The sequence below is a fragment of the Brachyistius frenatus genome, unplaced genomic scaffold (assembly GCF_029030835.1).
Source record: "Brachyistius frenatus isolate BFR_SWC_R1_liver_20210118 unplaced genomic scaffold, ASM2903083v1 Contig_172, whole genome shotgun sequence".
Classification (NCBI taxonomy): domain Eukaryota; kingdom Metazoa; phylum Chordata; class Actinopteri; family Embiotocidae; genus Brachyistius; species Brachyistius frenatus.
In genome coordinates, this window is record NW_027210771.1 from 127,280 (window position 1) to 140,000 (window position 12,721).

At 42.7% G+C, this 12,721-nt stretch overlaps 3 protein-coding genes across 4 annotated transcripts in view; 2 read left to right on the forward strand and 1 right to left on the reverse strand.

The window, feature by feature from the left end:
- The window catches only part of LOC138632033 (solute carrier family 12 member 2-like), a 45,674-nt gene extending 41,973 nt beyond the window's left edge, over positions 1–3,701 (forward strand). For both annotated transcript variants that reach the window (XM_069717293.1, XM_069717294.1), the window contains one exon: positions 405–3,701. In XM_069717293.1, coding sequence (XP_069573394.1) covers positions 405–540 — 136 coding nt within the window. In that variant the 3' untranslated portion in view covers positions 541–3,701. The remainder of the gene's footprint in view (positions 1–404) is intronic.
- A 1,651-nt stretch (positions 3,702–5,352) lies between these two features.
- On the reverse strand, positions 5,353–8,705 carry LOC138632040 (major intrinsically disordered NOTCH2-binding receptor 1-like). The gene is made up of 3 exons (XM_069717306.1): positions 8,513–8,705; positions 5,753–5,992; positions 5,353–5,658 (listed from the first exon to the last, which is right to left on the reverse strand). The coding sequence occupies exons 1-3, from the start codon at positions 8,657–8,659 to the stop codon at positions 5,458–5,460; spliced, it is 588 nt and encodes a 195-aa protein (XP_069573407.1). The 5' UTR covers positions 8,660–8,705; the 3' UTR covers positions 5,353–5,457.
- Positions 8,706–12,615: 3,910 nt separating this feature from the next.
- Positions 12,616–12,721, forward strand: part of ajm1 (apical junction component 1 homolog) — a 17,202-nt gene continuing 17,096 nt past the window's right edge. Inside the window, exon 1 of the mRNA XM_069717295.1 lies at positions 12,616–12,721. This exon is cut by the window's right edge and continues 120 nt beyond it. The gene's annotated coding sequence lies outside the window, so the exon portion shown is untranslated.

The window sequence follows — 12,721 nt, forward strand, 5'->3', positions numbered from 1 at the left end:
GTCACTGGTCTGTTGCCATGGTAACCAAATTAGATGTCAGATGTTCCACCAGGTGTTTTTTTAATCTTTACACAATTGTTTGAGTGTATTGTTGAACCCGTCTCAACCTTTTTGAAAAGTGTTGCTGCATCAAATTCAATATTATATATTTTTTTATAAAACAATGATATTTCTCAGTTTCAACATTTGATATGTTGTCTTTGGGTCAGTTTCTGTTAAATGTGAGTTTACATGATTTACAAATTATTGCATTCTGTTTTTATTTACATTTTAAAAAGCATCCCAACTTTTTTGGAAACAGGTTTGTAGTCGTGATTTCAGTTTGACCTGTGTTTCACTGAAAACCTTCACATGTAACATTTGTTCTCTCTCCTCTGTCTCCTCCGTCTCCTCCGTCTCTGCAGGAGTCTGCCGTTGGCCAGGAAGGGAGCGGTGTCCAGCGCCCTCTACATGGCCTGGCTGGAGGTTCTGTCCAAGGACCTGCCTCCCATCCTCCTGGTGCGCGGCAACCACCAGAGCGTCCTCACCTTCTACTCTTAGACATCCACCTCCAGACGAAGATTCACCTTTTTAAGTCTCACATCCACCTCTGGGAGCAGAGACACATCCAGTCCAACCTACCGGAGCACACATCCACTCCAGAGACACCAAACCAGCCACTGATGGAAACAATACTGCTAACATGAGAAGGAAGGTGTGAGAGCCCTGCTGGAGGAGGAGCTGGAGGAGGAAAAGGAGGAGCTGGAGGGGAGGAGGAGGAGGAGGAGCAGCAGCAGCAGCAGGAGGAAGAGTTCCTCCTGGTTCCTGTAGTTCCTTGTACTCCTCCTCGGCTCCATGTTGTCAGTATTGTTTTCAGGATGTGGAACACGTTGCTGTCAGACTTGAGTTCATCGGACCGGTTGATGTTCCTGTTGTCCAGGTGGAGAACGCCTCCTGAAGCCTTATGGATGTGCCTTCAGCTGAATCAGATCAAATCAGATTGACCATATGAAATATTATATTGGTGGATGATAGTTAGTTTAGAGTTTTTCTTCCTTCTTGGTTGCAGCGGTGTGTTGGTGCAGGTGGATCAGGGGAGTTGGATGAAGTCCACTTGACTGCATGAAGCCTTTCTTCTCTTTGATTTTGTTTTTACCGAATCAGCATGTTTCTATCGGGCCGTAGCTTTCTCCATCTTTTCACTTTGAGTCTTCCTTTGTAAAGCTGTTGAATATGTTGGGTAGGGAAGATGTTCTGGAGCTGCTTTCTGTTACATGTTTGTGTTTCTGTGTTTGTCCCCCGGAAAGAAAAGCTCCAATAAGCTCGTTCAAACTTTTGCCTTAAAGCTCCTCCCACTCGTCCTGAGTTCCTTTCTTATGAGCCATACTGGCTGGATGTGAGTGGAGGATGCAGACGCTGGTCCATTAGAGGTGAGCTCCAAGTCTCAGCATCCTCGTTTCCTTCCTGTCCTCCTCCTGCATCAGTTCATCACAGTGATTTGAGGAGTGTGTTGTGTTGTGTTGTGTTGTGTTGTGTTGTGTTGTGTTGTGTTGCTGCAGACCTGAGAGCAGCACTCCTGTCAGTCTGTTTGATTGACAGCCGGTTCGCTGAGCACAGACTGAGAACTCTGACAGGAAGCATGGTCATCCTCCTTCCTGTAAATCTTCCATCACCTGTCGGCTCTTTATCGGTTCCACAGAAAGCCAAAAACACTCCTCAGTCCCTCTGCTGCTCTGAGCAGGTCGCCTGTTCCCTGGTCCGCTGTGGTGGGACGGTCCTGCAGCAGAACCGGCTGTGGTTCTAGTGGTTCTGAAGGTGTGCTGTGTCTCAGTCTGCTGGATGATAATCAACCCTGCAGAGCACAAGAGGAGGAAAAGATTCTTCCACTAAATCTACAAAATAAAACTAGTTTAAATCTTAAAGACATGAAGTCTGAACAGCTGTAGGTTCCTGAATCCAGTTTAACAGCAGATAGAACCGCAGGGTTCGGATAGAAGAAGGAGGTTTTCTGTCCGGCTCATCATCAGACCGGTGGCGGTCCGTGATGATGCTCCTGATTGTCGATGACATCACCGCTCTGTGACGGCTGCAGGTTCCTGATGACAAACTGTCTCTCAGCTGATTGGATGAAACATGGTGGTTCTGACGGATCGGATCTAACGTCTCAATCTCTACATTCTTTACTGTATGCAACTTCACCAGAGGAATGTGACCCGGCTTAGTTTAGTTGAATGTAATATAATAATGAACACTAGCGGTTAGCATCCTTTGGTTTCCTGTTCTGTGCTCTTCAAGGTCGCCTGGTGATCACCTGCATCACCCACCTGGGGAACACCTGCATCACCCACCTGGGGAACACCTGCATCACCCACCTGGGGAACACCTGCATCACCCACCTGGGGAACACCTGCATCACCCACCTGGGGAACACCTGCACATACTGAGTGTGTGAGTGTGTCTGCAGATGCATCCAGTACATCAACTATCCTGACTCAGCAGTCTGTAAAGTCATTGAAGACTCACTCAGACACAGAAACGCTCCTCAGATGGTCTCATGTCCTCCGAGCTCACTGGTTCTGGTAGCACTTGGACCCGCTCCACCTGACCTTTGACCTTTCGGTCTCAACTGTAGAAATACAAGACAACAACTACAACAAAACTACAACAAGTACAACACAACAACTACAACACACTAAATTTAGTCATACGTGTCCTTCAGATGTGGATAACGGATCCAAACATCCATGAGCCTGGAGGACATTGAGCATGAGGACGTTTCTGAGGACGTAACTGAGGACGTAACTGAGGACGTAACTGAACCAGCGAGTGAATCTCGTCTGTGTTCCTGGTTCTGAAGCATCGACGCTCCCTCACTGTTACCGAGCAACAGCATCACAACAAGACACGGGTTCTTCTATATTTGTATATTAAAGACAATATATATGCCCATATATATATATCCATATATACACACTTATATAAATGTATCAGTCCAACCTGGAGGGTTTTCTTCGATCACATTAACTGTCCTGTTATTATTATTCTTTTTATTTTTATTATTACTTCATGATACTGTTGGAGTGGTTCTTATTGGACAGATGGAGGTGGAACCAGAACACTCTTCCTGTCTCTCTTTTTTTAACCCCGCCCCCTCCAGTCTGTAGCACCATGATGATGGAGGATGCTAGTGGATCGTATACAATCATAAAGTGGTCCTGACCCGTCATGGTGGTGGACGTCCTGTCCACGTCTCAAACACCAACTAATCTGTGAATAAACTTTGTAGTCTGAATGAAGGGAGACAAATAATTCTGTCTAATTTCAAAGGAGAAAGATATTTATTTAAACTCCACTTTCTTTCTTTCATATTTTGGTTTTGGTTGTAAGTTAATTTGCATGTTGATGTTTTTTTTTCTTTCTTTTATTGTTTTGTTGCCTTTTGATTTTAGTAATTGATCTTTTTTTTTTTTTTTTTTTTTTTTGGAGTCTTGTTTATTTCAATCTCTGAATGCCTTTTGATGCGACGATGACGAACCGATGAGATTGGAGCTGCTTCCTCCGGCTCTCACCGACACCGAGGGAATCGAGCGAGCGTGGAGTCGTCGTGTTTTGATACGCTGTACTGTTAACAGTCACAGATATGCTTTTTCTAACATTTTAACATTTATGATTACCAGTACTTTGTACATCTTTATTGCAATAAATAAATCAAATTAAATCAGTTCCATCTTTGTCTTCGTTTGTGCTCCAGTTATTAATGTCACGGTAATATTCAGCTTTAATATGTTGAACTGAGGACGTTACAACACACTTCTTTCATCTCTAATGTTGCAGTTGCAGTAAAAGCTGCATTTTTAATTAGAATCATGAATTCTGTTCAGGAATCTTTGCTCTCAGTTTCAGTTCCTCTGTTTTGGTGAATGATTGAATGTTTTTATTATTGTTTAGTCTGTCAACACACAAGTTTAGAGTTGCACTTTATACTGCTCACCATACTTTTTATTATTATATAAGCATAATTTTTCTGTGTAAAATTTTTTTTGCAAACAATCCATCTTATTGTGTGTCTTGTTCAGGGTGCTCTGTGTTCACATGTACCTGAAGTTTAAGAGAATGAGCGCTCAATTTTAACTAGTTATGTCTCAGAAAACTACTGCTGACATCAGCGTTTTTGCCGACTCAGCGGGGAGTGTGACACACCTGCTGTTACCTGCCAGGTGACATTACAGGTAGACACTCGTGGTTCTAATGGAAATTAGAACTTTAGTTAATATTTTCTGTCTGTATTTGTGAGTTTTATCTCATCCAAGATTTTTTTGTTTTTGTTAATTTTCTCTTATTTAGCTTCTTTTAATTTTTTTATGCTTTTATTTTCTTATGCCTCTACTTCCTGTTTACTGGGAAAGTGTCATTGCTGCGCACCACCTTTATTTACCTCCTAGGCTCCCGTAGCTCCTCCCTCACATCGATGAAGTAACTGCAGGTGCTTCAGTATTATTTTGGTTCTAAATGGACTCGTTTACCGACAATATAATAAACTTATTGAAAGTTTTTATTGTTGTTGTGACACTGTCATGCACTCCTATTCTGGCCACCAGGCGGCAGTGGTTTCCTTGTTTAGGATTTTTTAGGATTTTATACACTTTATTAATCCCCGAGGGGAAATGTCTTCACTACAGCAGTGGGGCTCTCAGGGGGGAGATGCTGCAGCAGGCTGCCACTAGCGTGGTGCCAGGTAACCTGACCTGAGGTGCATGTTTTTGGATGATGGGAGGAAGCCGGAGAACCCGGAGAGAACCCACGCAAGCACAGGGAGAACATGCAAACTCCGCACAGAAAGGCCCAGGACCGGATTCGAACCCGGAACCTTTTTTGCTGTGAGGTGACGGTGCTAACCACTGCACCACCGTGCCGCTGAGTTGGTCTGGATTTGGTACATTATATCAACCAGATAAGAAACAGATAATTATTTTCTATATGTTTTCCTGGTGATTTTTGATGTATAAAGTTTGTAGCTTTAAAATAAAATATGACCAGAACATCACATGATGTGATTACTTCAATAATACTGATCACCTACGACATCCAGAATAATCTGAGGTCCACAAAGTGTCATCCAAAACAAAGACCCATTTATTTGAAATTAATACAAAGTTAAAATGTTCAAAACTTTAGTAAAAACAAGGAGTGCAAAGATAAATGAAGGATTTTCTGTAACAAAGCAGCAGCCTTGACGAGATCATCATCATCACCTGCCTACACCTTCCACAGGCTCCTCCCATCTGTTCACAGGCCCCTCCCTCTGTTCACAGGCCCCTCCCTCTGTTCACAGATTCCTCCCCTCTGTTCAGAGGCTCCTCCCTCTGTTCACAGACTCCTCCCATCTGTCCACAGCATCCCTTTAAAAAGGATGGAGACACTGACTACATATTCATCACTTTGGCTCCAACAGCCACCGACGAAGAGACGACGTCCCCGTTAGTGTTTCTTCTGTAGAACAACAACCGGCACGATGACGACAACAAGAACCGCACAGACACACAACAGGACCAAAGACAGGATTTTACAGAGTCTTCTCCTCCTGAGTTCTGCTTCCTTCCTCTTCAGCAGAGAGTCAAATCCTGGTGTGTAGAGATCCTCCAGCCAGAAGTCCAGATCTCTGGGAGTGTTCTCCTCCTCCTGCAGACACAACCACAACATCAACGTCTAAAAAAATAATACAAAATAACATTACCTTTAAAGAACAACATTACCTTTCCAATAATAACTTTACCTTTAGATAATCTGCCAGGTGGCCGTGGACGGTCTGTGTGTCGTACTCCTTGACAGTCCAGGACGGCCCGGACTTGTCGGTGTCCATCAGGCGGATGTCTGAGTACAGAGGGTTCCTTTTGATGTTGGACGTCAGAGTGATGGGAGTGATGTGCTTCTCCAGGTATCTGTCCACAAACACCACAGGACGTCCCTCTGGGGACGGAGGAAACCTGCTGTCAGTCTTCACCCACTGCTCCCTCTGTGGAGACACATTTCAGTCAGCATCATGTCCAGCTTGCCTGTCAGGTTTCTCTGCAACCACTTTTAAAAATAACTAAGTGATCTAAGTTTAGAAGGAGGCCTCAGTCCAGCAGGGACATTTCTCTCTTCCTTCTGTTACAGTTATAAACTGTAACACAAATCATATTTACTACAACACAATTTCCCAAAAAGTTGGGACACTGTGTAAAATGTAAATAAAAACAAAATGCAATGGTTTGCAAATCTCATAAACCCATATTTAACTGAAAATAGACCAAAGACAACAAACCAAATGTTGAAACTAAGAAATGCTATTGTTTTATAAAAAATATATGATTATTTTGAATTTGATGTCAGCAACACGTCTCTATAAAGTTGTTCCAGGTTCATGTTCACCACTGAGCTGCATCAACTCTTCTTTTAACAACACTCTGTAAACGTTTGGGAACTGAGGAGACCAGTTTCTGGAGTTTGGAAAGTGAAATGTGGTCCCGTTCTTGCCTGATGTAGGATTTCAGCTGCTCAACAGTTCAGGGTCTCCTTTGTTGTATTTTTCATGTCATGATGCTCCAGATGTTTTCAATGATTGACAGGTCTGGACTGCAGGAGGTCAGTTTATCAGCGGACTCTTCTACTAGAGAACCATGCTGTTGGAATACGTACAGAATGTGGTTGGACGTTGTTCTGCTGAAATAAACAAGACCTTCCCTGAAAGAGACGTTGTCTGGATGGCAGCATATGTTGCTCCAAAACCTGAATATATCATTCAGCATTAATGGTTCCTTCCAGATGTTCAAGCTACCCATGCCATGTGCACTAATGCATCCCTATACCATCACAGATGCTGGCTTTAGAACTGAGCTGATAACAAGCTGGATGGTCCCTCTCCTCTTTAACCTCAATCTTCACTGCTGAGAAACTCTACCTCTCTGAAATGATCATTTTATACCCAATAATGTTACTGATCTGTTGCCATGGTTACCTGATTAGTTGTCAGATGCTCCACCAGGTTTTGTTTATTTTATCTTTACACAACATTTCCAGTCTTTTGTTGATCCTGTCACAACTTTATAGAGACGTGTTGCTGACATCAAATTCTAAATGAGCAGATATTTTTATAAAACAATAACATTTCTCAGTTTAAATATTTTATATGTTGTCTTTGGTCTATTTGCAGTTAAATATGGGTTTACAGAGTTGTACTTTATATATGCTTCTGACAATGTTTCTGTGTTGAAGAAATTTTCAGTTGAGTGAACACAGACAGTTAATGTCAGCAGTGATCCAGGTCTTATCAAAGATGTTCGGCTCACAGAGACTCAGATTCTGTTCAAGCTGCTCTGTGACCTTCATATGTGTTGAAAATGATCAGATTCTTGAACTGTGTTTCAGGAAGAGAAGCACTTTGTGTGTTGTTTTGTTTTTGTGATGTAAGGGCTAAGTTCATGATCTTTAATGTCCTGTGAGTTCATGATCTTTAGTGTCCTGTGAGTTCATGATCTTTAGTGTCCTGTGAGTTCATGATCTTTAGTGTCCTGTGAGTTCATGATCTTTAGTGTCCTGGTAGTTCATGATCTTTAATGTCCTGTGAGTTCATGATCTTTAGTGTCCTGTGAGTTCATGATCCTTAGTGTCCTGTGAGTTCATGATCTTTAGTGTCCTGGTAGTTCATGATCTTTAATGTCCTGTGAGTTCATGATCTTTAGTGTCCTGTGAGTTCATGATCCTTAGTGTCCTGGTAGTTCATGATCTTTAGTGTCCTGTGAGTTCATGATCCTTAGTGTCCTGGTAGTTCATGATCCTTAGTGTCCTGGTAGTTCATGATCTTTAGTGTCCTGGTAGTTCATGATCCTTAGTGTCCTGGTAGTTCATGATCTTTAGTGTCCTGTGAGTTCATGATCCTTAGTGTCCTGGTAGTTCATGATCCTTAGTGTCCTGGTAGTTCATGATCTTTAGTGTCCTGGTAGTTCATGATCTTTAGTGTCCTGTGAGTTCATGATCCTTAGTGTCCTGGTAGTTCATGATCCTTAGTGTCCTGGTAGTTCATGATCTTTAGTGTCCTGGTAGTTCATGATCTTTAGTGTCCTGGTAGTTCATGATCTTTAGTGTCCTGGTAGTTCATGATCTTTAGTGTCCTGTGAGTTCATGATCCTTAGTGTCCTGGTAGTTCATGATCTTTAGTGTCCTGTGAGTTCATGATCTTTAGTGTCCTGGTAGTTCATGATCCTTAGTGTCCTGGTAGTTCATGATCTTTAGTGTCCTGGTAGTTCATGATCTTTAGTGTCCTGTTATGTCCTGAGGGGACAGCAGGATACTGCTGCTCCTCTGTTTCAGACCACGGAGCTCCGGCTGCGATGACGAGCTCGTCTTATTATCATTTTCACACATCATAAATATTTGATGTGGAGTATCTGTATTAATGAAAAACATTAACTGAGGAAAGACCTTTTTATTCTGGGAGAGAAGTTCTCAGAGGCAGAAACACACACACAGGTGAGGCCACGCCGCCGGTCCGTACCTGGGAGTAGACCCGGTTCTGCCACTGTCTCTGACTGGACATGAGCGCCCCGACCTGGAACATGCCGTGTGTCGCCGGCAGCATCCCCACGTCCAGCTGGAGGAACTTCTCCGGGTGGTTGTTGTTGGGCAGGACAGAGATGTCCATCCTGCTGCTGCGTCCACACTGGCTTCTTCACCTGCCGGCAGCCGGATGGACGACATCACCTGAAATAATTCATGAGAAGCAGATATTCAGGAGGAGGATCACTTTCAGGTGAGTGAAACCCAACCGGACCATTAACAGGCCGACGCCAGGAAGCAGGAGGAGGTGGAGAGAGAGAGACAGAGAGACACATGGACAGACAGAGAGACAGACCGACAGAGACAGAAATTATAGTATGACATTTTTATGACATACTATAGTAAAACATATTTTTTTACATTCTGTACCACATACTATAGTTTGACCTTTTTTTTTTACATTTTGGACGATATACTTTAGTATATTTTTTTTTACAATATGGATGACTATCGTATGACCTTTTTTTGACACACACATACATATATATATATGTGTCAAAAATGTGTGTCGTATGACACAATAGTATCTCGTCCTTATTGTCAAAAAATATCATGCTTTAATATGTCGTCCATATTGTAAAAAAAATATACTAAAGTACATTTAGGTTTGTCACACTTAAATGTTTCAGATCATCAAACAAATTTAAATATTAGTCAAAGATAACACAAGTAAACACAAAACGCAGTTTTTAAATGAAGGTTTTTATTGTTAAGGGAGAAAAAAAAATCCAAACCCACATGGCCCTGTGTGAAAAAGTGTTTGCCCCTAAACCTAATAACTGGTTGGGCCACCCTTAGCAGCAACAACTGCAATCAAGCGTTTGCGATAACTTGCAATGAGTCTTTTACAGCTGTGGAGGAATTTTGGCCCACTCGTCTTTACAGAGTTGTTGTAATTCAGCCACATTGGAGGGTTTTCCAGCCTTTTTAAGGTCATGCCACAGCATCTCAACAGGATTCAGGTCAAGACTTTGACTAGGCCACTCCAAAGTCTTCATTTTGTTTTTCTTCATCCATTCAGAGGTGGACTTGCTGGTGTGTTTTGGATCATCGTCCTGCTGCAGAACCCAAGTTCACTTCAGCTTGAGGTCACGAACAGACGGCTGGACGTTCTCCTTCAGGAGTTTTTGGTAGACAGTAGAATTCATGGTTCCATTTATCACAGCAAGTCTTCCAGGTCCTGAAGCAGTAAAACAGCCCCAGACCATCACACTACCATCACCATATTTTACTGTTCTTTTTCTGAAATGCGGTGTTACTTTTACGCCAGATGTAACGGGACACACACCTTCCACAAAGTTCAACTTTGGTCTCGTCAGTCCACAGAGTATTTTCCCAAAAGTCTTGCGGATCATCAAGATGTTTTCTGGAAAAAATGAGACGAGCCTTAATGTTCTTTTTGTTCAGCGGTGGTTTTGGTCTTGGAACTCTGCCATGCAGCCATTTCTGCCGAGTCTCTTTCTTATGGTGGAGTCATGAACACTGACCTTAACTGAGGCAAGTGAGGCCTGCAGTTCTTTGGATGTTGGATGGGGTCTTTTGTGACCTCTCGGATGAGTCGTCGCTGCTCTCTTGGGGTAATTTTGGTCGGCCGGCCGCTCCTGAGAAGGTTCACCACTGTTCCATGTTTTCTCCATTTGTGGATAATGGCTCTCACTGTGGTTCTTTGGAGTCCCAAAGCTTTAGAAATGGCTTTATAATAGTGATGTTACGAGATGTGCCGACGCTTCGAAGTGTGTGTCAAGGCTTGCTTCATTTAGGGGAGGAGCCAAAAATGATGACGTCCGAAGCCTCGCTGCCGGCTGTACCACGTGACTGCTTCGGGAAATGGTTCAGATTTTGCCGGGAGGTTTGACGGCAATATAAACCTCTCAGGCTCCATTCAAAATGTGGGTTGTTGGTGGAGAGTTGAGGTCAGTTGAGAGTTTGGATAGTTTGGAGAGTTTAGAGAGAGAGAGAGAGAGAGAGAGAGAGATAGTTTGGATAGTTTGGAGAGTTTAGAGAGAGAGAGAGAGAGAGAGATAGTTAGGAGATTTAGGAGAGTGAGGAGAGAAGGAGGTGATAAGATGGAGCCAGCCAGGAAGAGGAGGATTTCCCCTGTGGGAACACTTTGATTTAATAACTCCTAATAAGGTAAATCTAACTCTATTTCAGACACTTTAGGTTTGCTTATCAAGAACTGTATTTTCCACAGTTTCTTATTTGATTCAAAGGTGAGGTGTTTATTGTGCTCCAAGGAGTTGGGGTACAATAACAACACCTCATCCATGCTGAGGCGTTACCGTGCCTTGCATGAGAATAAGGAGGAAACTGGAGCTTCACCCAGCCAAGGTAAGTCATTACAATATTACAAATGCACCATCATAATTTTTCCCTGTTCACTTTTGTTTATTGTGCAAATAAAGACAGGTAACAGACACTGTATTTATTCTCTTTTAACCAGCCACCAGAAAACAAGAGCTGGATGAAGCCCTCGTCTCCATGATAGTGAAGGACACACAGCCCTTCAGTATTGTGGATGATGTTGGATTCAGGGCATTTGTGTCCAAACTGGATCCTAATTATGTCCTCCCTACAAGGCAGGTATGTATGGGTGCATGCATGAAACAAATGAGTACTTTATTGTGTCTCACAGTTCAGCACTATATGTTTTTTCCTTGAGGCTCTGAAGGCCATGGTGGAGGCCAAGTATGAGTCAGCTAAGGAGAAGGAGAAGGCTAAAGGTGAAAAGGTGGCTGCTGTTAGCCTTACTTCTGACATGTGGACATCCACAAAACCAAAAACTGTTGAGAAACTGTTATTTCTCAATAAAAATGAATAAAATGTCCCCTGTCCTGTACATCATTGTCCAAGTTACACAAGCATATTCAGTCCCCTCTTCCTAGTTACACAAGCACTTCCACTGTCCTCTGCCTGCTTAAGCCCATGCCATTTTCCTAAAGTGACAGAAAAACATGATTACACAACCTGCCATATCATATGATACTACCATTTTGGGAAAATTTACACACAGAATACATTCAAAAGATATTTTATTATGCACATATGTGATCATTTATGTACAGAAATTATTTGGTCATACATTTTTGTAATTCATAGTCATTCCCAACAGCCATAACAGACACAAACATTCAATGCATCACATGATGTGGTTCAGATCCAGCTGCCTGTCATTATACACTTGGCCAGTAGGTGGTTTCGTGTGCACATGAAGCTTCGAGTAATGAACCCTTTCTGGAACCAATTGGCTGAAGTGGTTCGATGCCTCATGAGGCTTCATCTCACCATCACTACTTTATAACCTTTTCCAGACTGATAGATCTCAATTACTTTCTTTCTAATTTGTTCCTGAATTTCTTTGGATCTCAGCATGATGTCTATCTTTTGAGGATCTTTTGGTCTACTTCACTTTGTCAGGCAGGTCCTATTTAAATGATTTCTTGATTGAGAACAGGTGTGGCAGTAATCAGGCCTGGGTGTGGCTCGAGAAATTGAACTCTGGTGTGATAAACCACAGTTAAGTTATGATTTAACAGGAGGGGGCAAACACTTTTTCACAGGGCCATGTGGGTTTGGATTTTTTTTTCCTCCCTTAATAATAAAAACCTTCATTTAAAAACTGCATTTTGTGTTTACTTGTGTTATCTTTGACTAATATTTAAATTTGTTTGATGATCTGAAACATTTAAGTGTGACAGACATGCAAAAAAATTGGAAATCAGGAAGGGGGCAAACACTTTTTCACATCACTGTATATATATATATAATCACAATGGGGCAAATGTCATTTGGACACCCCAATGTCGATACCATGGTTACGCCCTTGTACTGATATCATTGGTATTGTGGCACCAAGGTCACAGGGAGGTCAACAAACGGATCCAGGTTCCCTCCTGATGACAGCAGGAATGTGTGAGAAAGGTTTTTAGTTTAGTTTTATGGAAATATGCTGAAATATGCTGATGACAGGCAGGTGGAGACCGGAGGCTGAGCAAGGGGGGGGGGGGGAAGCGAGAGAGAGAGAGTGGGGAGGAGGTGGGGTGGTTGTGGCTGCGGCTGCGTAGCTCGGATGAGGATGGTGCAGCGAGGTTGCGCAGCAAACGTCAGGAAGAAAAAATGTGCGGAGTCTGAGCAGAGGGGCGCATAT